At 46.1% G+C, this 24,963-nt stretch overlaps 1 protein-coding gene across 1 annotated transcript; it reads left to right on the plus strand.

The window, feature by feature from the left end:
- Nucleotides 1-4,430: 4,430 nt before the first annotated feature.
- LOC308248280 (NUT family member 2G-like) lies at nt 4,431-17,073 on the plus strand (the record flags this gene model as incomplete). The annotated part of the gene is made up of 7 exons (XM_080668270.1): nt 4,431-4,723; nt 13,852-13,980; nt 14,441-14,580; nt 15,034-15,296; nt 15,706-15,822; nt 16,339-16,399; nt 16,898-17,073. 7 exons carry the CDS (start codon nt 4,431-4,433, stop codon nt 17,071-17,073), a joined length of 1,179 nt encoding a protein of 392 aa, XP_080524396.1.
- Between the last annotated feature and the right edge of the window lie 7,890 nt (nt 17,074-24,963).

Genomic DNA, 24,963 nt, shown 5'->3' on the forward strand with positions numbered 1-24,963 from the left:
AAGTTGTGACCTCTCATCTCCCTTGATCAATTTCCTAACAATCCTCTCCTTTCACAAAACACAAATGCTTGTTCCTATCATTTGGATAGTGATAAACTGACATTTATGCACAATATGGAAATGAGAATCAAACAAATTTCTTAAGGTGTGTGACCACGATTCACATGCAGATGGGACCACATGGCATGATGAGCCTAGATTCCAAAGAGCAAGGTTATATGATGCAGAGAGAACATTTGGAGGCCAATGAGCAGGGCTTCTAGGCTCACACTGGCAAGCTAGGACTTAGGTGGGTGCAGGTTTTTATGAATGGGGGTTGGACATGGTGAATAGAATTCTGGCTTCCTCTCAAAGTGCACATCCACCTCATGTGTAGTGCCTTTTAACACCTAGGAAAACCAGGACCTTAGGATGTTAACACCGTTAACTTGTGAAAGCAGAATTTTTGTCCTCCTGTCTCTTATTTCTGTCCTTAACCCCGATGAGCCTAGATGGCTTTCACAAATTCCATATCCTCCAAAGAGTGTGCATGTCACGTGTATGTGCAATTGTGTTTTGTGGTGAAGCCAAGATGCACGCTTGAGTCTCTTTACTCGGAGTTCTTCTTACAGAGGTGAGTAACTAATAATAGCATAATAAGTTACTTGTTTGATAGAGTTGCCAGATAAACACAGGATACCAGTTAAATTTAAATTACAGAAAACAGCAAACAGATTTATAGTAGAGGTATGTCCCAAATATTGCATGGGACAAAATTTTCCTGAAAACTAATTCATTGTGTATCTTAAAATCAAACTCAAGTGTGCATCCATTATTTGCTAAATCTGGCCACCTATTCTTTCATGTATTTTGAGTTTTAAGGGACTCTAGGACTTCTTGTTCTAAGAATCTAGTCTCCAGAAATAAAGAGAGGAACCATGTTACCAGTACAAAGACAATCATTGTAGTATATATAAATAATATTACATATAAAATAAATATATTGGAACATGTATTAATTTTTAACCAGAGGAAAAAGCCGAGAGCGTTTTGTAAAAATGAAAATAGCATGCATTTGCTTTTGGTTGCCTGATATATCTCTGGAAAGACTGAAAGGAAACAGGTAACACTGGCGTCCTGTGGGGAAGAAGACTGTGCTCCGAGGGGAAGGAGGTGGGAGAGACTCCTCTCTGCATTTTCCATTTTGCACAACTTGACTGTGAATGATGCAAAGGCATTACTTGTTTAAAACATTATATTAAAATCAAAGGTTAACAATTAAACATTGAACAACCTAATACTCTGAGAAACAAAAAGTGGTGATTTCTGGTCTTGCCCTGTGGCTGCAGGGCCTTGCCCTGATGGACTGGAGCAAAGGGGATTGTTTGTAAGGCTGGGCCGGCTGCATCTGCAGGGCTCCCAGCATTGGGCGGAACTTGGGGCCACAGGACTGCTTCCTAAGGAATGATGTGCACACAGCAACTGAGCACGCTGCCTTGCCGGGATCAATCCTAATTGCAAACACTGAGTTCCATGAGCCGTAAGTTCCTATTATTTTTTCAGGATGCATGTTCTGAATTTTGTTCAGAAACTGTAGCCTGTGTTGAAGTAAACCAAGACCAGATAGGAAGCAGGTTGAGGGACCCAGAACTAGGTTGATGGACCAAGAACGGAGATAAAGGGCACATCAGGTAAAGACTTTGTTCTGTGAATCTAAAAACACTGATGTATAAAGTGCCTGAAGAGCCACACACCAATTGTGTTGCCTCTTAAATTCGAAAGGAACTGCGGGTTCTTGCCTACCTGCCAGAGCCCTCCATGGAACGTCCCCCACCCGACCCACCCCAGCCCTATGGTCCTCTGCCCCTCCCCCGCTGCAGAATGCCTGGAGTCCTACATTCTACTGTTTAAATCCAAACCTTCCCTCCACTGGATGCTGAGCAGCTGTTGGAGCAGGTCACTCTCTGGATCCTCGACTTGACTTTTCTCATTGTGGAGGCTACTAGGCAGCAGTGGTCAGTGAATGAGCCTGTGGGGGTGGCTTCAGTAGGAGGTAAGACTATAGATTGGAGGGAGGATGTTTTCAACACTGAGCTGTCCCTCAAAACTTGGGGTTGAAATGTGACACTGGGGAAACTCAGTTTGACTGAAGTAGGGGAGGGAGAGAGCACTGGGCCTCCAAGGACCTGTCACCTGGGGAGGCTGGGAGCCAGTGGGAACCTGTGACAGCACTGGCCAGGAGGGCGCCTCAGAGGGGGGTCAGGGTGGCTCAGGGACATGCCTGGGTGTGGAGAAAGGACGGCAGCAGGCACGTGGGTTCTTCCCAGAGGGGAGACAAGCCACTTTCACGTGTGTGGGGGGAGTAGTGGGCGATGTCGTGGGGGTGGCACAGGGTGGTCTCAGGAAAGCCCAGTCCTGTGTGCTTTTCTTCGGGCACCTGGAGCTGGCCCCGCAGCATCTTTCTAAGGGATTTGAACTGAGTGCACTAGAGCGAATGGGGGCAGTGGGAGGGTGGTCTGAGCCAGAAAGCTGTCCAGTGGGGCTGTCTGTGGCCAAGTCCACAATGAAATGTCCTCCCGAGGGTGGGCTGGAAGGTCCTCCACCTGCTGCAGCCCAGAGCTTCTCCCCTGCTTCCAGCCCAGAGCTCACTCCTCCTCAGCCCAGGGAGCTGCTTGTTGGCCGGGATTCCACACGGGCAGGGCGGCCCGGAACCTTCCACCAAGATAGGGCCCGGTTCCCTGAGCTGTCCCGAATTGTTCCCTGTGCCACCCAGGTCTTCACATGACTTCCTCTTGTGGACCATCCCATGGCGCGCCCTCTGCCCTGCCCTTTACCTTTAGGATGAGGGTTTTGCTGACAGTCCATGTTCCTGCTTCAGGGACGGAAAACAGATGTGGAGCGTGGGTGGTGTTCTGTGGAACGTCTGCAAAGGCGGATTCCTTTTTAAAGGGGGAGGGGAGTGCACAGGGGCAGGAAGACCATGGTCTGTGTCAGTAGTAAACGTCCAAGGCCGCCTGTCCTGAGTAATTAGGGGTACACGGTGTGCAGCGTACTCTCCTGGACGAGGTCTGCTCCAGTTCCTCTGAGCGGGGATGTGTTCAGACAACTGTGTCCCACTGTCACCGCTCACACCTGCTTCCTACTGTGCCTTCACTTTCCACTGTTGGGAGCTGGAAGGGGAAGGACCTCACCCAGTCTGCAGTCCCATGACCCATGTAACAGGACAGCAGCTATGGAAGTTTCTGGAAACCCCTACCGCCAGCCCCACTTTGCCCATTCCGTGGCCCTCCTCTAACTCTCTGCAGCCATTGCTGGCTGTGAAATGACAGAGCTCCTGAGGGTAGCTATTAGTCTGAGGGCTGGGGCAGAGTGGCAGGACATGGCCCGTGTTAAGTGTTCACTGTTGGTTCTGACACACATGTGCATGCTGGGCGGTGTGTTGAAGGGTTAGATCAGGGTTCCTGTGCCTTCTTGTGGAGAGACATTACTCAAGTGTTTCTGTGTTGTTGTGCAAGCCCAGGACAGAAAGGGGGTGATTTGTATTGAGAAAGAGGAAGACTGAGGAGCAGATGGGCCCTAATATGTTAGACACGGCCTGTTCTCAGAGGCCCTTTGGGTGCCTAGAACTTACCTCAGAGATGTAAGTTCCAAGGTCACCACAGCTAGTGTGTCTGCCTGGGGTCGTTGCCCCATAGCAGACTTCTGCCCAGGGCCATGCCTCTGAGGCTGGCAGGGTCGGTGCCAGGGAATCCTTAGGGAGGCTCTCAGGGTCAGCGCTGGCTGGGGCTGTGGCTTCTCGCAGACAGTGGTCAGGGAGCCTTGGCGAATGGGGGTAAGCTCTCCAGTGGAATAATTCCCAGCTGGAGGTCAGAGTATGACAATGACCTGAGGACATTTGCCACCTCCGCAGTTTGCCCATCCAAATGGCCCTCCCCTGGTGAGACCACTGCCCTGATTCCCCAGTGGCTAAAGGGACCCAGAGTGCCTCAGTGCTGTTTGCTGGTCCTCCTCCTCCATTCACCCTTCCCTTTGTCTCAACAGCATCTGCAGCGCTGGGAGTGGATGTGACCCTGAAGCCCGGTGCCTCCATGACTCCTTTCATGGCCCAGCCCTTTCCCCCGCCCTCTACTGGCCCCGCACACCAGCCCTCTGGGGAGCAGCACCTGCCACCCCTCAGGACCCCGTCATTCCCTCCTGGCCGCCCCCTGGTGCTGCCGGCTTGGCCCAGGACACCTCTGGTGGCAGGAGATGCTGGTCAAGGCCCCGTTGGGACTGGGGCTTACAACATCATGGACCAGGTCAGGTCAGAAGGGGGACGACCACAGCCCTCCCAGACTCAGACCATTGTCCTGACACAGGCCCCCCTCTACGGGAGTGCTCCAGGAACCACTTGTGGGGGTGCTGTGTGTCCTGCACCCCTCTTCTTGGAAGCCTCTGCGGTGGAGGCGATTATGCCCACCTCGGCTTTTGGGGTCACCCAGACCGGCGATGGAGGCTGGTGTCCCAGCCTTCCTCCTCAAGCTCCACCACCAGCTGCCCAGCTAGCCCCCATTGTCCCCTCTGTGAATGCTGGGGCTTCGAGGAAGGGTGGCCTTGCCACCTCCCAGTCCAAGACCTCGCTGGATGACTCCTGTAACCCCAACAGTGTGTACAAAAATTTCCGACGTTGGCAGCGCTTCAAGGCCCTGGCCCGGCGGCACCTTCCCCAGAGTCCTGATGCGGAAGCTCTTTCCTGCTTCCTCATGTGAGTGCACTGGGCAGGGCAGTGGGGGGGGGGGGGGGGGCGGGGCGGAGCTTTCCCATCACAGAGGAGTGTGGGAGGGACCTGCTGGCTGGCTGATCCTGGGTCGCTGGCGGGAAGGTTGAGGGTGGGGTCCATGCTATCAGAAGGCACGTTCTTCGCCACGTGCATCACCGGCCCCATGTATGGCATCCTCACTTGTGCTTTACCTCAGCTGAGCTCACCGCCCGATATCCAGATTCTCCTACTCGACATGTAATCATGAGAGGCAGCTCCTCGCACCCTCAGGCCCCTCCTGACCGGACAATCCTACACAGTCCTACCTAGTTCTGAGAACTGTGGAGAAGACTCCTTGGCCTAATGTCTGTGCTAACCTGTGACGTGTGGGCAAGCTGCCTGGTACAGGCCATGTCTCCCTAAGGACAGTGGTTATTGTTGAGAAAGGGCAATCTTTTTTTTTTAATTTCTTTATTGATTAAGGTGTTACATATGTGTCCTCATCCCCTCATTACACCCCCCCCCAAACTCCCCACTCATGCCCTCAACCCCCTGGTGTCTGTGTCCATTGGTTAGGCTTATATGCATACACACAAGTCCTTTGGTTGGTCTCTCCCCCTTACCCCCACCCTCCCCTACCTTCCCTCTGAGGTATGACAGTCTGATCACTGCTTCTCTGTCTCTGGATCTATTTTGGTTCATCAGTTTATGTTGTTCATTATATTCCATAAATGAGTGAGAACATGTGATATTTATCTTTCTCTGACTGGCTTATTTTGCTTAGCATAATGCTCTCCAGTTCCATCCATGCTATTGCAAATGGTAGGAATTCCTTCTTTTTTATAGCAGTGTAGTATTCCACTGTGTAGAGGAACCACCATTTTCTAATTCACTCATCTGCTAATGGGCACTTAGGCTTTTTCCAAATCTTAGCTATGGTAAATTGTGCTGCTATGAACATAGGGGTGCATATACCCTTTCTGATTGGTGTTTCTAGCTTCTTGGGATATATTCCTAGAAGTGGGATCATTGGGTCAAATGAGAGTTCTATTTTTAGTTGTTTTTTTTTTTCCACCTTTTTATTTTTATTTATTTATCCATTTGTTTATTCATTTATTTATTTATTTAACAAATCTTTATTGTTCAGATTATTACAATTATTATTATTCCTCTTTTGTCCCCCTATAGCTCCCCTCCACCCGGTTCCCACCCCACCCTCTGCCCTTATCTCCCCCGCACTGTCCTCATCCATAGGTGTACGCTTTTTGTCCAGTCTCTTCCCGCACCCCCCACACCTCTTTCCCCTCCAAGAATTGTCAGTCCACTCCCTTTCTATGCCCCTGATTCTATTATATTCACCAGTTTATTCTGTTCATCAGATTTTTTATTCACTTGATTTTTACATTCACTTGTTGATAGACATGTATTTGTAGTTCATAATTTTTATCTTTACCTTTGTTTTCTTCTTCCTCTTCTTAAAGAATACCTTTCAGCATTTCATATAATACTGGTTTGGTGGTGAAGAACTCCTTTAGCTTTTTCTTATCTGTGAAGCTCTTTATCTGCCCTTCAATTCTGAATGATAGCTTTGCTGGGTAGAGTAATCTTGGTTGTAGGTTCTTGCTATTCATCACTTTGAATATTTCTTGCCACTCCCATCTGACCTGCATAGTTTCTGTTGAGAAATCAGCTGGGTGCTCCCTTGCAGGTAACTAACTGTTTTTCTCTTGATGCTTTTAATGTTCTCTCTTTGTCTTTTGCTCTTGGCATTTTAATTATGATGTGTCTTGGTGTGGCCCTCTTTGGATTCCTTTTATTTGGGGTTCTCTGCACTTCCTGGACTTGTAAGTCTATTTCTTTCACCAGGTGGGGGAAGTTTTCAGTCATTATTTCTCAAATAGGTTTTCAGTATCTTGCTCTCGCTCTCCTTCTGGCACCCTCATAATTCTGATGTTGGTATGCTTGAGGTTGTCCCAGAGGCTCCTTACACTATCTTCAAGTTTTTGGATTCTTTTTCCTTTTTACTTTTCCAGCTGAGTGTTTTTTGCTTCTTTGTATTTCAAATCTTTGACTTGATTCTTGCGGTCCTCTAGTCTGCTGTTAGGTCTCTGTATAATATTTTTTATTTCAGTTAGTGTATGTTTAATTTCTAGTTGGTCCTTTTTCATATCCTCAAGGGTCTCGCTAAATTTATCAGCCTTTTCTAGGAAATTCTTGAAAAACCTTATAACCGTGGTTTTGAACTCTATATCCAGTCATTTGTTTTCCTCCATTTCTTTCATTTGTGATCTGTTTCTTTGTCTCTGCATTTTTGTTGCTTCCCTGAGTTGGTAGAGTAGCTTTGTGTGGTAGGTGTCCTCTAGGGCACAGTGGCTCAGCCTCCTCAGTTACCTGAGGTGGACACTCTTGGTGCACCCCTTTGTGGACTGTGTGTTCAGCCTTGTTGCAGTTAAGTCTTGATTGTTGTTGGTATCACTGGGAAGAATTGACCTCCAGGCCAATTGGCTGTGAGGATCAGCTGTGTCTATGCTGGGAGAACTCCTTTGCTGGAGACACTCTTATGAGACAAGACTTGCAAAATTGCAAAAGCCTCTGTGCTCAGCTTGGATGGGGCAGAGTTTCAGGGTGGAGCAGACAGCCTTGGTTTCCCGTCAGCCCTGCACTATGAGGTCCCTGGGTCACAGTGTCCCTCGGTTATCACTGCAAGCACCTCTGAGAGAAAGCCGCCCTCGAGTTTCGCCCACTGCCAGACAGTCCAGTTTCTCCCCGAATGAGTCGGTGTTCCCAGAAACTTGCCCAGAACTGGAGTTCAGCGCAGTCGCAAGCTTCTGTCTCCCTCCCATTTTAGAAAGCCAGCCACGCACTCAGCCTCCTGTGCATTCAGCAGTCAGTCCTCTCTGCACGTGTGCGCCTCCTGACCTCTGCTTTCCGCAGCTCCTGAGTATCAGTGTGCTTTTTCTTTTCCTGACAGTCCAGATTCCCCCCAAATGAGTCTGGTTTCCCAATGTCTCGCCCCGGACTGGAGTTCAGTGCAGTTGGGAGCTTCCTTCTCCCTCCCGCTTTAGAAAGCCAGCCACACACTCAGTTGCCCGAGCACACAGCCGCCCATCCTCTCTGCGTGCGAGTCTCCATACCTCAGCCTTTTGCAGCTCCTCTGAGTCTCAATTTGCTTTCCTCTTTTCTTCTAGTTGTAGAATTTCCACTCATCCAGATTTCCTGTGGTTCTGGATGGTGTCCGTTTTGTCTTTTAGTTGTAGTTTTGATATTGTTGTGCGAGGCAGTAGTTTGGGTATTTACCTATGCCGCCAGCTTGGTTTCTCCGCCATTTTTAGTTTTTTGAGGAAACTCCATACTGTTCTCCACAGTGGCTGCACCAGTCTGCATTCCCACTAGCAGTGCAAGAGGGTTCCTTTTTCTCCGCATCCTCGCCAGCACTTGTCCTTTGTTGATTTGTTGATGATTGCCATTCTGACAGGTGTGAGATGGTACTGCATTGTCATTTTGATTTGAATCTCTCAAATAATTAGTGACTTTGAGCATGTTTTCATATGTCTCTTGGCCTTCCTTCTGTCTTCTTTCAAAAAGTTTCTATTTAGGTCCATTGCCCATTTTTTGATTGGGTTGTTTATCTTCCTTTTGTTAAGTTGTATGAGTTCCCTGTAAATGTTGGAGATTAAACCTTTATCAGAGATAACATTGGCAAATATGTTCTCCCATGCAGTGAGCTCTCTTGTTGTTTTGTTGATGGTTTCTTTTGCTGTGAAAAAGCTTTTTATTTTGATGTAGTCCCATTTGTTTGTTTTCTCTTTAGTTTCCATTGCCCTAGGAGCAGTATCAGTGAAGAAATTCCTTTGGAATATGTCTGAGATTTTGCTGCCTGTGAATTCCTCTAGTATTTTTATGGTTTCCCATCTTATGTTTAAGTCCTGTATCCATTTTGAGTTTATTTTTGTGTATGGTGTAAGTTGGTGGTCTAGTTTCTTTTTTTTTTCTTTCTTTTTTTTTTTTTTTTGCATGTATCTGTCCAATTTTCTCAACACCATTTATTGAAGAAACTGTCTTGACTCCATTGTATGCTCTTGCCTCCTTTGTTGACTATTAATTGGGCATAGTGGTTTGGGTTGATTTCTGGGTTCTCTATTCTATTCCATTGATCTATATGTCTGTTCTTGTGCCAGTACCAGGCTGTTTTGAGAACAGTGGCTTTGTAATACAGCTTGATATCTGGTATTGAGATCCCACCTACTTTGTTCTTCTTTCTCAGGATTGCTGCAGCTATTCGGGGTCTTTTTTTATTCCAGATGAATTTTTGGAGAGTTCGTTCTAGGTCTGAGAAATATTCCCTTGGTATTTTAATGGGGAGTGCATTGAATCTATAGATTGCTTGGGGTAGTATGGACATTTTAATGATGTTGATTCTACCAATCCATGAACACGGTATGTTCTTCCATCTGTTTATGTCTTCCTCTATCTCTTTATTCAGTGTCCTGTAGTTTTTCACATATAGGTCTTTTATCTCCTTAGTTAAGTTTATTCCTTGGTATCTTAATTTTTTTGGTGCGATGGAAATGGGATTGCTTTTTTAGTCTCTCTTTCTGTAAGTTCACTATTGGTGTAAAGAAATGCCATAGATTTCTTGGCATTAATTTTTGTATCCTGCTACATTGCCGAATTCATTTATTAAATCTAATAATTTAATGGAGTCTTTAGGATTTTTTATGTGCAATATCATGTCATCTGCGAATAAGGACAATTTTATTTCTTTTCCAATTTGGATGCCTTTTATTTCTTCTTCTTGTCTGATCGCAATGGCTAGTACTTCCAGTACTATGTTGAACAGGAGTGGTGAGAGTGGGCATCCCTGCCTTGTTACTGTTCTTAGGGAAAATGGTTTTAGTTTTTGTCCAATGAGTGTGATGTTGGTTGTGGGTTTGTCATTTATAGCTTTTATTATGTTGAGGTATGATCCTTCTATTCCCACCTTGTTGAGAGTTTTTATCAAGAAAGGGTGTTGGATTTTGTCAAATGCTTTTTCTGTGTTAATTAATATGACTATGTGATTTTTATCCCTCAATTTGTTTATGTGATTTATCATGTTTATTGATTTCTGGATATTGTACCATCCTTGCATCCCCAGGATAAATCCTGCTTCGTCATGGTGTATGATCTTTCTGATGTACTGTTGGATCCGATTTGCTAGAATTTTGTTGAGGATTTTGGCATCTATGTTCATGAGGGATATTGGCCTATAATTCTATTTCATTGTGTTGTGTTTATCTAGTTTTGGTATTAGGGTGATGCTGGCTTCATAGAAGGAGCTTGGAAGTGTTCCTTCCTCTTGAATTTTTTGGAATAGTCTGAGGAGGATAGGTTTTAGTTCTTCCTTGAATGTTTGGCATAACTCCCCTGTGAAGCCGTCTGGCCCTGGGCTTTTGTTTGCTGGAAACTTTTTGATGACTGCTTCAATTTCTTTCATAGTTATTGGCCTATTGAGATTTTTAGAATATTCCTGACTGAGTTTTGGAAGGTGGTATTTTTCTAGGAATATGTCCATTTCCTCCAGGTTGTCTAGTTTGTTGGAATAGAGTTGTTCATAGTATTTTTTAACAATCCTTTGTATTTCTGTGGGGTCTGTTGTTATTTCACCTCTTTCATTTCTGATTTTGTTTATTTGGGTCCTCTCTCTTTGCTTCTTGGTGAGCCTGGCTAGAGGTTCATCAATCTTGTTTATCCTTTCAAAGAACTAGCTCTTGGTTTCATTGATCTTTTGTATTTTTTTTTTTTTTTTTTTTGGTCTTTATGTCACTACTCACTCTGGGCTTTTCTTGTTGCTCTCTTTCTAATTCTTTGAGTTGTAGAGTTAGATGATTTACTACCATTTTTTTCTTGTTTTTTGAGGTAGGCTTGTAGACCTATAAACTTCCCTCTCAGGACTGCTTTAATTGTGTCCCATAGATTTTGGATTGTTGTGTTTTTATTGTCATTAGTTTCCAGGATGTTTTTAATTTCTTCTTTGATCTCATTGGTAACCCAATCATTATTTAATAGCATGCTATTCAGCTTCCAAGTGTTTGAGTGTTTTGCATTGTTTTATTGTAGTTTATTTCTAATAATAGAGGCCCGGTGCATGAAATTCGTTAATGGGGAGGTGTGTCCCTCAGCCCAGCCTGCACCCTCTCCAATCTGGGACCCCTCGAGGGATGTCCGACTGCCCGTTTAGGCCCAATCCAAGTAGGATTGGGCCTAAACGGGCAGTCGGGCATCCCTCTCACAATTCAGGACTGCTGGCTCCCAACTGCTCACCTGCCTGCCTTCCTGATTGACCCTAACTGCTTCTGCCTGCCAGCCTGATCACCCCCTAATCACTCCCCTGCCAGCCTGATTGATGCCTAACTGCTCCCCTACCAGCCTGTTTGCCCCTAACTGCCCTCCCCTGCAGGCCTGGTCCCCCCAACTGCTCTCCCCTGCAGGCCCGGTCACCCCAGCCTGGTCACCCCTAACTGCCCACCCCTGCAGGCTTGATCGCCCCCCAACTGCCCTCCCTCGCAGGCCTGACCCCTCCCAAATGCCCTCCCCTGCTGGCCATCTTGTGGCGGCCATCTTGTGTCCACATGGGGGCAGTCATCTTTGACTACCTGGGGGCAGCCATCTTGTGTGTTCGAGTGATGGTCAATTTGCATATTATTCTTTTATTAAATAGGATTAGATAGGATAGAGGCCTGGTGCATGAATGGGGGCCAGCTGGTTTGCCCTTAAGGGTGTCCCAGATCAGGGTGGGGGTTCCCTTGAGGCATGGGGTGGCCTGGGTGAGGGGCCTGTGGTGGTTTGCAGGCTGGCCATGCCCCCTGCAACCCAAGCAGAGGCCCTGGTATCTGGGATTTATTTATCTTCTATAATTGAAACTTTGTAGCTTTAAGTGGAGGCCAAGGCAGGCCAGGGCTGCGGAAACTTGGCTTCCTCCATCGTCAGGGAAACCCAAGCCTCCTGCTTTCTCCGTGACCGCAGCCATCTTGGTTGGGTTAATTTGCATACTCGCTCCTGATTGGCTGGTGGGCGTGGCTTGTGGGTGTAGCAGAGGTATGGTCAATTTGCATATTACTCTTTTATTAGATAGGATTATGCAATTGTGGTCTGAGAAGATGCTTGGTATGATTTCAATCTTCTTGAATTTGGGGAGACTTTTCTTATGATCCAATATGTGGTCTATTTTTGAAAATGTCCCATGTGCACTTGAGAAGAATGTATATTCTGCAGCTTTGGGGTGAAATATTCTGAATATGTCAATTAAGTCCATTTGATCTAGTGAGTCATTTAGGATTGCTGTTTCTTTGCTGATTTTTTTGTCTAGAGGATTTATCCAGTGATGTCAGTGGTGTATTAAAGTCCCTTACTAGGGTTGTATTGTTGTCGATCTCTCCCTTGATATCTTCCAGGAGTTTTTGTATGTTTTTGGGTGCTCCTGCATTGGGTGCATATATGTTTATCAGGGTTATATCCTCTTGCTGTATAGATCCCTTTAGTATTATGAAGTGGCCTTCCTTATCTCTTGTTATGGCTTTCACTTTGAGGTCTATTTTGTCAGATTTAAGTATTGCTATCCCAGCTTTTTTTTTTTTTTTTTTTTTTTTTTCATTTCCATTTGCCTGAGAGATATTTTTCCATCCCTTCGCTTTCAGTCTGTGTGAGTCCCTTGTTCTGAGGTGGGTCTCTTGTAGACAGCATATATATGGGTCATGTTTTTTTATCCATTCAGCCACTCAATGTCTTTTGATTGGAACATTTAGTTGATTTACGTTTAAAGTTATTATTGAAAGGTACTTGTTTGTAGCCATTTCTATTTTTTGAGCCTGTGTTCCTTCTTACCTTTTTATTTCTTCTTTTTACAGCATTCCCTTTAGCATTTCTTGCATTGCTGGCTTGGTAATAATAAACTCCCTTAGCCTTTTTTTGTCTGCGAAGCTCCTGATTTCTCTTTCAATTTTGATTGATAGTCTTGCTGGATAGAGTATTCTTGGATTCAGTCCCTTGCTTTGCATCACTTTGTATACCTCCTTCCATTCCCTTCTAGCTTGATGTGTTTCTCTTGAGAAATCATTTGATAATCTGATGGGGGATCCTTTGTAGATAACTCTCTGTCTCTCTCTTGTAGCCTTTAAGATTCTCTATTTGTTGTTAACATTTGCCATTGTAATTATGACGTGTCTTGGTGTGAGTCTTTTGGGATTCATCTTGCTTGGGACTCTCTGTACTTTTGTAACTTTTTTCTTCCCCATATCAGGGAAGTTTTCTGTCATTATTTCTTCAAATAAATTTTCTAATCCTTGCTGCTCTTCTTGTCCTTCTGGCAGCCCTATTATACGTATGTTACTTCATTTTGCATTGTCCCAAAGCTCCCTTAGGCTCTCCTCCTGCTTTTTATTTTTTTTCTCCAGTTGCTATTCACATTGGGCTTGTTTCTGTACTTTATCTTCTAAATCACTAATTCAGTCCTCTGCTTCTACTGTTGAAACCTTCCATGGTGTTTTTTATTGTATCTATATCGCTTTTCAATTCTTCCTGATTTTTGCATAAGTTGTTGATTTTCTGGTCCATCAGGTGTATGAACTGTACGACCATTACTCTGAATTCTTTTCCTGTCATGTTGCATGCTTCCATTTCACCTATTTCCTTTCTTGGTGATTCCTCCTTTTCTTTCCTTTGGGGATTGTTTCATTGTCCCTGAAAGGGCAATCTTTTTTTTTTTTTTTTTTTTTATTGATTTTTTACAGAGAGGAAGAGAGAGGGACAGAAAGTTAGAAACATCGATGAGAGAGAGACATCGATCAGCTGCCTCCTGCACGCCCCCCACTGGGGATGTGCCCGCAACCCAGGTACATGCCCTTGACCGGAATCGAACCCGGGACCCTTCAGTCCACAGGCCGATGCTCTATCCACTGAGCCAAACCAGTTAGGGCTGAAAGGGCAATCTTGACGAGGAAGTGCTCCCAAAGCCCGAGTGTCCCAGTGATGGGTGTGAGTGTGGGGTCATCTCCAGTCCCGGTTCATGGGCTGGTGTGAATGTGAGGCCACTGAGCTGGGGTGACCAGACGGGTGGAGGCCAGGCTGCAGCTGTGACTGACCCTGAGGCATTACAGCCCAGTGCTCCGGTCCCTGTCCCGCCTGAAGCCCACCATGACACTGGAGGAGGGAATGTGGCGGGCCATGCAGGAATGGCAGCGCAAGAGCAACTTTGACCGGATGATCTATTACGAGATGGCAGAAAAGTGAGTCAGGGTCCTTGGTCCCCACAGCTGAGGGGGGGCGGGGCTGACTGTGGGGCAGGGTTCAGCTGTGAGAACTCATCAGAGAGGAGGGTGGTGGAAGGGTGTCAGCACAGGGTTCCTGCAGCCCAGCGGTGCTTCTCTCCTTGGAAAGCCTCTCCCTCAACTTCAGAGCGTGGGTGCTCCTGTCCCACCTCCCCGGGACCTCCCCCTCCTCTGATGCTGACCCGTCCTGGGCGGGACACAAAGGCTCAGGACAGGCTGGGGAGAAGGTGTCCAGCCAAGTGGGCCAGACTCCAGCCAAATGGGCTGTGCAGGAATGTGCTCAGCCAGCCTCCTGCCTCCCCAGTGTCCAGTCCCTGACAGCCCAAGGCACTTGCTCTCCCATCCCTCCATCCACTGCTGCCTTTGCGGGGCTCCCGGCGGCCTCCTTCTCAGCACAGCCTGTGCCCCTTACCCCCAGGTTCATGGAGTTTGAGGCGGAGGAGCAGATGCAGATTCAGAAGTTGCAGTTGAGGAAGGGGGCGCAGACCCAGCCTCCTCCTGCCCCACAGAGACCTGATCCTCGGGGGCCCCCAACCCCAGTGGTGGGCGGGCAGCCAGGTACGCCAGCACATTCCCATGGGATCCATGGCCAGAGGTAACAGGAACTATAGCAGGCCACTGTGCCACCCACATCAGCCCTTCTCCTTCAGGGTGGCTTGATCTTTCAAGGGAAACAGCCCTGAGAGACGGGCCTCAGCGGCCCTTTGTCCCCATTGGGTATGGACCTGGTCCACCCTCTCATCCCCTCTCCCTGCTCCCTGTCAAGGGCCCACATGAAATGGGCTGGCTGTGGGACCCCTTGAAGAGTCAGTGGCTCCACACATCCTCACACATGACTCACTTGGATACTCTCCCTATCCTCTCTCCTCACATACTAGTAGTCACAAGGCTTCAGGTGGCCCCAACCCAGCCGCACCCGTATTAATGCCCCCCACACTGCCCTCAGCATCATATGCTCTGAATGTGGGAGCTTTATCCCCTCATGCTAGCTCCTCTTCCCTCTCTGCCCAGCGCGCACTCCCAGGAAGGCTGTACCCAGCGCCCAGCACATCCGAAGATGCCAACGACCCCAGGAGACCAAGTCACCCAATGAGATCCCCCCAGAGGCTGTGAGAGAGTACATGGACATCATGGACAATCTGCTGGGACTGCCCCACTCAGCCACAGAGGCACCAGGTGAAGGATGGGAAGATGAAGTAAAGGAGTGGCTGCAGGATGAGGGTCTCCTGAGCTACCTGGACCAGCTGTGCTCCCAGAAAGACTTTGTCACCCAGGTGGGCTGGCTCGCAGCTCCGGGCCTACAAGATCCTAGAGGGTGGCACTGCAGCACCCAGACCTGGGTTCTCCCAGGCTGATGGGATTGGGCTCTGCTCTTTGCTCCTGAGCTGGGCACGTGAGAGTGTGTGTGTCTGTGTGTGCATGTGTGCGCTTTGTGTGGGTGTGATGTATGCTGTGTTCATGTGGGTGTGTCCTTTGTGTGTATATGTATGTGTTTCTGTATGTGTGTGTGTGTGTGTGTGTGTGTGTGTGTGTGTGTGTGTACCTAATGACCATGATGGAGTAAAACACCCACCTGTGCAGGAGGACAGGGTGGGTCTTGGCTTTCCCACCTGTCCTCCAGGCCCTGCTGACTCCCAGTTCACTCCCTGCCAAGGGGCTCATGGCTGTTTCCTTCTGTCCCAGGTGGAGGCGGTCATTCACCCCCAATTCATGGAACAAATAATTTCCCCAGATGCACAGCAGGACCCCTTGGCCCTAGCTGAGGAGTTGGAGCAGGAAGAAGGGCTCACTGCTGCCCAGGTGAGCCAGGGGAGGGTGGGACCTTAGGGAGATGGGAGGGGGACCCCAAGTGAGCCATAGGACCCAGGGACCTCAGAGGGGTTAGAGGAGGGACTAGCCCTGGTGAGTCAAGGAGGGAGGAACTCCAGGTAGATCGGGGGTTCAGGGAGCCATGAGAGGGACACCCAGGTAAACCAGGGCAGGGAGCAACCCAGAACCAGGACACACGTGCCTCTGTACACGCCACCCCTGCCTGCAGGCAGCGCATGCCGAGGGGCCAGCTCTGGTTGGGAGCAGAACAGGACAACAAGAAGGAGAGTACAACAGAGAGGAGGAAGGGATGGGAGCCCAGAAGGGCAGGGGCACAAAGCTGGGAATATGGCACAGGTTATGGAGGAAAGCCTCATGACTGTCGTGGATTCGAGTCACGGTGTCACCTCCCCCCTCCTCCCCCCAGTGCCATTGTCCCATCGCCCATGTTCCTCCTCCTCTCACACACATGTGCAGCGCCAATCACTGTCCCCTTCTTCCTCCCAGCTGGTAGAGAAGCGACTCCTGGCCTCCAAGGAGGGGGTCGTGCAGGCACCCCCGAGTCACGGTGCTCCCCTGTGGGACACAAGTCCTTCTGAGTCTGAGACAGGCCAAGATGCCCGGAGGTGTGACCATGGCCCTCAGCTGGGGGTCAGTGACAAAGCCTGTCCACCAGAGACTGACTTCCAGGACCATCAAAGGCCCCAGGTTTTTGCTGTCTCTTCGGGGCGTGAGGAGCACCTACCACTCCAGGCTCAAACCCCCCCTGCTCCTCCCCAGGTCCACGCACCTGCTTACTCTGCACTGGGACCCAGGAATGCCTGTGTTCCCAGAGAGGCCTCTCTTGTTAGGGAGACTCTCGGGCCAGACAGGTTCAGTGAGGACGAGGAGGACCTCCCCAGCCTGGCCTTTCTCTTGGGCTCTCCTAATAGCCTGCTGCCCTGTGGGCTCTCTCTGAGTCCTGTCCCTGCCTCGGGCCTTGCCTGCCCTGGAGGTCGGGGGCCCCGGGGTGCTGCCCAGTCCCAGTTCTTTCAGACACTAGGCCTCAGCCGAGCTTCACCTGCAGCTTCCAAATCTCGTAAGCGCGCTCTGGGGGGAGGCCCCACCCATGCTGAGAAGACCCCCCGACCAGGGGCCGACCTGGGGGTCTGTGGGGGGCCAGCTCTGGCTCTGGAGCTGGTTTGCTCCTCACATTCTCAAAAGAAAAAGTGTGACCTGGTCACAGGGAGGAGTAATAAGTGACAGTGCAGCCAGTAGGGAGCAGTGGGTGTCCCTCCCACTGCCAGCCAGCTGGGGGTGGTATGCTTCATGTGACCTGGCTGTCCCCCTGACATGGGAAATAGGGATGGAAGGCAGGACCGTTAGGGTGGGGGTGGGTCTGGAGTTGAGGGTAGGAGCAGCCCTTTTGGGGCACTGTGTGTCAATTATGAATAAAGATGGTTTTGTTGAGACATTCTAGTGGCCGCTATCTCCGTACTTGGGTCTGCACTGCTCCATGGAGAGGGGACCTGACAGGAAGAAAGGGTGTGGTAGGTCACAAGTGCTGTGGGTTCACAGGTGAACCTCCAGTTCCTCTGTCCAGATTGGCAGGACCCCTTCCAATTGCTCCTAGAGCACACAGCTCTCTATCCCCAAGGACCCATCCCATCATGCCTACTCCCAAGGCCCAACTGGGTGAGGGGCCAACTGGGGCTTCCTATTGTCATCTGTATTCTGAACCCTCTGGAGATAAGGAGCTTCTTTTGAAGCTTTCAGCCCTCTGGACCATTAACCAGTTTTATAGAAAAAATCAGCTCTTGTCTTTGGAAAGCTTCTGTGTCCCGGAAGCAGTCAGATAATAATGCTTGGAAATCCTACAATCTTCTCTAATCACTAGAAATCCATTACAAGAAGAAAACTGAAAAACAGACAAGCACATGGAGGCTAAATAACATGCTACTAAACAATAAATAGATTAACAACCAGATCAAGGGGGCGGGAGTGGGGGGGAGCGTAGGGAGAGTAACCAGCAAGGCTAACATTTAGAATCAAAAGGAAGGTAAAGAACTTCCCAGACCAGAAAAACCTTAAAAAGTTCATGACTACCAAACCAGTATTATAAGAAATGTTAAGGGAATTTCTTTAAGAATAAGAGGGGGAAATCATAAATATGAATAATACAATGGCAATAACCACATATATATTTTGGATATTAACCCTTTATCAGATGTATCATTGCCAAATATGTTCTCCCATACAGTGGGCTGCCTTTTCATTTTGCTGATGGTTTCTTTTGCTGTGCAGAAGCTTTTTATTTTCATATAGTTCCATTTGTTTATTTTCTTCTTAATTTCCTTTGCCCTATATGTATCCATAAACATATTGCTATGAGAGGTACCTGAGATTATTGCTGTCTATGGTTTCTTTTAGGGTTTTTGTGGTTTCTAGACTTACATTTAAGTCTTTTATCCATTTTGAGTTTACTCTTGTGTATGGTGTAAGTTGGTGGTCTAGTTTCATTTTTTAGCATGTATCTCTCCAATTTTCCCAACACTATTTATTGAAGAGACTGTCTTGACTCCATTGTATGCTCTTGCATCCTTTGTCAAATATTAATTGAGTGTAATGGCTTGGGTCAATTTTTGGAGTCTCTGTTCTGTTCCGTTGATCTATATACCAGTTCTTGGGCCAGTACCAGGCTGTTTTTTATTACAGTGGCATTGTAGTATAACTTGATATCTGGTATTGTGATTCCTCTGACTTTAATCTTTTTTCTCAAGATTGCAGCAGCTATTCGAGGATTTTTGGGTTCCATGTAAATTTTTGGAGTGTTTATTCTCAATGTGAAATATGCTGTTGGTATTTTAATAGGGATTGCACTGAATCCGTAGATTGACTTGGGTAGTATGGACATTTTAATGAGGTTAATTCTACCAATCCATGAACACAGTATATTCTTCCACTTGTTTATATCTTCCTCTATCTCTTTTTTCAATGTCCTGTAGTTTTCAAAGAACAAATCTTTTACCTCCTCTATTTAGTTTATTCCTAACTATCTTATTTTTTGTTGTTGTTGTTGCAATGGTGAATGGGATGTTTGTTTAGTTTCTCTTTCTGAGAATTCATTATTGGTGTATAAAAAAGCCATAGATTTCTGTGTGTTGATTTTGTATCCTGCTACATTGCCCAATTCATTTATTAAATCTAATAGTTTTTGGTGGAGTCTTTAGGGCTTTCTATGTACAATATTCTGTCGTTTGTGAATATGAGAGTTTTACTTCCTCCTTTCCAATTTAGATGCTTTTTATTTCTTCTTCTTGTCTGATCACTGTGGCTAGGATGTCCAGTACTATGTTGAATGAGAATGGTGAAAGCAGACATTCATGTCTTATTCCTATTCTTAGGGGAAATGGTTTTACTTTTTGCCCATTGAGAATTATCTTTGCTGTAGGTTTATTATATATGGCCTTTATCGTGTTGAGGTATACTCTATCTATTCCCACTTTGCTGAGAGTTTTTATTAAAAAAATGGATGTTGGATTTTGTTGAATGTTTTTTCTGCATCTATTGATATGATCATGTGGTTTTGGTCTTTCAATTTATTTCTGTGATGTATCATGTTCATTGATGTACAAATATTGTACCAGCCCTGCATCCCTAGCATAAATCCCACTTGGTCATGGTGTATGATCTTTTTAATATATTGCTGGATTCAATTTGCTAATATTTTGTTGACGATTTTAGCATCTATATTCATCAGGAATTTTGGTCTGTAATTCTCTTTCTATGTAGTGTCTTTATCTGCTTTTGGATTTAGGATAATGCTGGCCTCATAAAAAGGGCTTGAAAGTGTTTCTTCCTCTTGGATTTTTTTGAGTAGCTTGAGGAGGATAGGTGTTAGTTCTTCTTTGAACGTTTGATAAAACTCCCCTGCAAAGCCATCCGAACCCAGGCTTTTGTTTCCTGGCAGTTCTTTTATTACTGTTTCTATTTCATCAGTTTTATTGGCCTATTCAGGTTTTCTGATTCTTCCTGATTCAGTTTTGGAAGATTGTTTGTTTCTAGGAATTCATCCACATTGTCCAGCTTGTTGGCATATAGTTCCTCGTAGTATTTTCATACAATCCTTTGTACTTCTGTGGTGTCAGTGGTTACTTCACTACTTTTGTTTCTGGTTTTATTTGGGTCTTCTCTCTGCTAACGGTTCAGCAATCTTGTTTATCCTTTCAAAGAACTAGCTCTTGGTTTCACTGCTTTTTTGTATTTTTTTCTCTATATCATTTAATTATGCTCTCATCTTTATTATATCCTTCCTCCTACTTACTTTGGGTTTTTCTTGTTCAATTTCTAATTATTTAAGTGGTAGGGTTAAATAGTTTATTGTTAATTTTTCTTGTTTTTTGAGGTAGGCCTTTTGTGCTATGAACTTCCCTCTCAGGACTGCGTTTGCTGTGTCCCAAAGATTTGGGGTTGTTGTGGGTTCATTTTCATTTATTTCCAGGAAGATTTTGGTTTCTTTCTTGATCTCATTGGTAACCCATTCATTGTTTAATAACATGCTATTTAGCCTCATGTGATTGAATGTTTTTGAGTGTTTTTACTATAGTTAATTTCTAATTTTATTTCACTATGATCTGAGAAGATGCTTGATATGATTTCAATCTTCTTAAACTTGTAGAGATTTATATTCTGTCCTGTCTTAGTGTTCTAGCTTTGAGAATCACCCATGGCACTTAAGAAGAATGTATATTCTGCAGCTTTGGAGTGAAATGTTCTATAAGTGTTAATTAAGTCCATCTGATCCAGTGAGTCCTTTAGAGTCACTGTTTACTTATTAATTTTTGTTCTGAAATATCTATCCAGTGAAGTCAGTGGGGTGCAAAAGTCCCCTACTATGACTATATTGTTATCAATCTCTCCCTTAAAGTCCTCTAAACGTTATATATATATATATATATATATATATATATATATATATATATATATATATATATATATTTAGGTGCTCCTATATTGGAATGCATCTATGTTTACCAGGGTTATATCCTCTTGTTGGCTCTATCCATTTAGTATTATGTAGTGATTTTTGTTGTCTCTTGTGATAGCCTTCATTTGGAAATCTATTTTGTTAGATATGAGTATTGCTATACCGGCTTTTTATCATTTCCATTTGCATGGGAAAAAATTTTTCATCCCTTTACTCTTAACCTGTGTGAGTGTTTTGTTCTGAGGCTTTTGTATCCATTCAGCTACCCTATGTCTTTTGACTGGAGCATTTAATCCATTTACATTTAAGATTATTATTGACTAGAGGCCTGATACAAGAAATTCATGCAAGGGGCTTGGCCCTTGCAGCCCCGACTGCCTCAGCAAACCCTCTCCCTCGTGGCCCTGCTGACTGGTCATTCTGGAAGGTCGTTCGGAAGGTCATTCTGCTGTCCGGTCTAATTAGCATATTAGCTCTTTATTATATAGAATAGGTACATATTTATTGCCATTTTAATTCTGTATGCCTAGGTTTCTCTCTCTATTCCTTCTTCTCATTATAGCAGTCCCTTTATTATTTCTTGTAATGCTGGCTTGGTAATGAACTCTTTTAGCCTTTCTTTGTCTAGGAAGATCTTTATTTCACAGTTCATTTTGAATAATAGCTTTGCTGGATATAGTAATCTTGGTTTCAGATCCTTGCTTTCCATGACATTGAGTATTTAATGCCATTCCTTTCTGGCCTGTAAAGTTTCTGATGAGAGATCATATAATAGCCTTATTGGAGCTCCTTTGTAGGTAACAGGTTGCTTTTCTCCTCTGCCTTTAGATTCTCTCTTTGTCTTTAATTTTTGGGAATTTAATTATGATATGTCTGGGCATGGGCCTGCTTGTGTTCTTGCTTGGGACTCTCTGTGCCTCCTGAACTTGTGTGACTTTTTCCTTCAGCAGGTTAGGGAAATTTTTTGCCGTTATTTCTTCAAACACGTTTTCTATCCCCATCTCCCTTTCTGCCTCTTCTGGTACCCCTACTATGCAAATATTGTTATGTTTCATGTTGTCCCACAGCTGTACTCCTGCTTTCTCATTGCTTTTTCTTTTTGGTTCTCTGTTTGAGTGATTTTTTTCTACCCTGTCTTCTAATTCACTGATCTAATCTTCAGCTTCCCCTAATCTGCTATGTTTTCCTTACCATGTGTTCTTTATTTGTGCTATGTCATTCTTTATTTCCATTTTCATATTTACAATATCTTTTCTCATACTGTTGAGCATCTTTACCATCATTATTCTGAACTCTATCCTATATAATAAAAAGCTAATATGCAAATCAACCAAAGGGCGGAACGACCGGTCACTATGACATGCACTGACCACTAGGGAGCAGACACTCAATGCAGGAGCTGCTTCCTGGTGGTCAGTGCGCTCCCACAGGGGGAGCGCCACTCAGCTAGAAGCCGAGCTCACGGTTGGCAAGCACAACCGCGGTGGCGGGAACCTCTACTGCCTCCGTGGCAGTACTAAGGATGTCCAACTGCTGGTTTAAGCCCACTGGGGAGCAGGCCTAAACTGACAGTCTGACATCCACTGAGGGCTCCCAGACTGCAAGAGGGCACAGGCCTGGCTGTGGAAGCCCCTGAGTGCAGGAATTTTGTGCACCAGGCCTCTGGTATCAGATAAATTTCTTATCTCCTTTTCATTTTTCTCTTCTTCTGGATAATTCTCTTGTTCTTTCATTTTGGGGATGTTTTTTGTCTCTTCATTTGGGCTGCCTATTTGGGTTTGTAACTATGTATTAGGTAGATCTGCTACATCTCTCAATCTCTAGTACAAGATAGTGGCAAATGCTGTTTCTGACTAATTAGATCAGGCAAAGACTCAAAGCCTCCAGAGACCACCTCTGCCTGAAACTGATTGGATTTAGTCTTGAATAACCCTCAGGCAATCGTCCACAGGTGTGGCAAGAGTTTTGCCAACAAGGTGGGGCATTTGCTTCTGCCTGGAAGCTAATTGTTATTCTCAGTGTCATAATGGGCCTCAAAAACTCCATACCATGGGGCAAGGTGTTTTCCAGTAGGAGGATTGACTGTCTTCCCCCCAGGCAAGATTGCCTGGATAGCAAATATGTGCATGAGAAAGATGATCTCCACAGCATGAGGGAATGACTCAGCACAGGAAATCAGGGTGCCTACCTTCTGAGCTCTAACCCCAGAACCTCCAACCCTGGCTTCTGCTCACACAGCTCTAGTCCACTCTGCCCTTCCTCTGCCAGAACACAAGGTGAATGGCTGCAAATGGAATTTTGTGCATTGGCCCTTTAAGAGAGTGCCTGCCTTTTCAGCCATCTCTCCCTGGCAGACAGCAACCCCACTGCTTTTCACACCGAGATATTATGTGGGCACCTTTTTCAGTTCTGGTGCTCTCTGCTGGGGAGCCCAGCTTGGGGATTAGACCCCAGAGTTCTCATTGTCAACTCACCACAGCTGAAATATCTCTCAGAAACTCAACTGCTGTCTGTGGGAGCCCAGCCAGCCTTTCCCGCCTCCACCCTTCCTACCAGTCTGTATGTGGTCTCCATTTTCCATCCCTGGTTATCAGGGTTCTCTCCAGCCAGTCTTCAGTTGACTATTCAGGATTTTTTTTGTTGTAATTCCAGTTTGGTCCTGGGAGCATGTTTGTGTAGCATCTGATTACTCTGCCACCATTTTTAATCTCTCCCAAAGAACCATGAGGTAACTTTTGAAAAGCCCCTTGGTCACTTAAAGATGGAAGCTAGTCACCAGATGGCCAATAATGTGATTGAAGGGTTGAAACTTTCAGTCCCTATCCCTGACCTCCAGGGAGGGGCAAGGGCTGGAGATTGGATCACCCCCAGTGGCCAATGGTTTAATCCTTCATGCCTATTTGACAAAGCCTCCATAAAACCTAGAAGGAGGGGTTCTGAGAGCTTCTGACACCTGGAGATGTGGGGAGAATGATGCTCTGGAAGAAGACATGGAAGCTCTGCCCCTTCCCCACCCATCTGTGCATCTCCTTCATTGGCTGTTCTTGAGTTATATCCTTTTATAATAAATTGGTGATCTAGTGAGTAGACTGTTTCTCCAAGTCCTATGAGGTGCTCTAGCAAAGCAATCCAACCCGAGGCGGGGTGGTGGGACTCTCTGATCGATAGAAGCTGGGTAGAAGCACAGGTGATGACCTGGATTTGTGACTGATATCTCAAGTGGAGACAGGGTTGAAAGTATCTAGTAGGATGAAGCCCTTAACCTGTGGAAGCTGATGCTTCTTCAATAGACAGTGTTGGAATTGAGTTGAATTGAGGTCACCGGGGTGGTAGTGGAGAATTGTTTGTGGTGTGGAGCCTCCCCCACACAGCTACACATTGGAATTGAGTGCAGGAACCCTGAGGCACCATCCTCTCTATGGTTATGCACTGGTTGAGGAGACAGTGAATGACAAAAAGTCATGGAAAAGGGCAGGAGATTATAAGTACAAAGACATACCATATAGGTCCTCTGTGAGGACAATAGCATTTGAGAAAACATTCCAGAAAGCTGAAGGAAGCATTTTCCTCCTGAAGGCAGTGTGCAGCCCAGCGCATGGTCTCAGGAAGACCAGGGAGCTCATTTCTGAAAACCAGTGGACAATGGCTGGAGGATGAGTCAGCAGGGCCAGGCTTAAGAGTTTGGGCTTGCCCTAACTGGTTTGGCTCAGTGGATAGAGCATCAGCCTGCGGATTCAAGGGTCCCAGGTTCGATTCCAGTCAAGGGCATGTACCTTGCTTGCGAGCACATACCCAGTAGGGAGTGTGCAGGAGGAAGATGATTGATGTTTCTCTCTCATCGATATTTCTAACTCTCTATCCCTCTCCCTTCCTCTCTGTAAAAAGTCAATAAAATATATTTTTAAAAAATAAGTTTGGTTTTTTTCTAAGTGTGAAAGGCAACAGAGAGGTCTTCAAGAAAGAAGGGGCTTGCCCAGCATGTGTGGCTCGGATGGTTGAGCAACAACCCATGCACCAAGAGATTGCCAATTCGATTCCCAGTCAGGGCACATGCCTGAGTTGCAGGCTTGCTCCCCCGTAGGGGCATGCAGGAGGTAGACAATTGCTGTTCTCCCTTATTGCTGTTTCTATCTCTCTCTCCCTCTCCTCTAAAATTCAATAAAAAC

Source organism: Plecotus auritus (assembly GCF_963455305.1).
Source record: "Plecotus auritus genome assembly, chromosome: 5".
In the NCBI taxonomy this organism is placed as follows: domain Eukaryota; kingdom Metazoa; phylum Chordata; class Mammalia; order Chiroptera; family Vespertilionidae; genus Plecotus; species Plecotus auritus.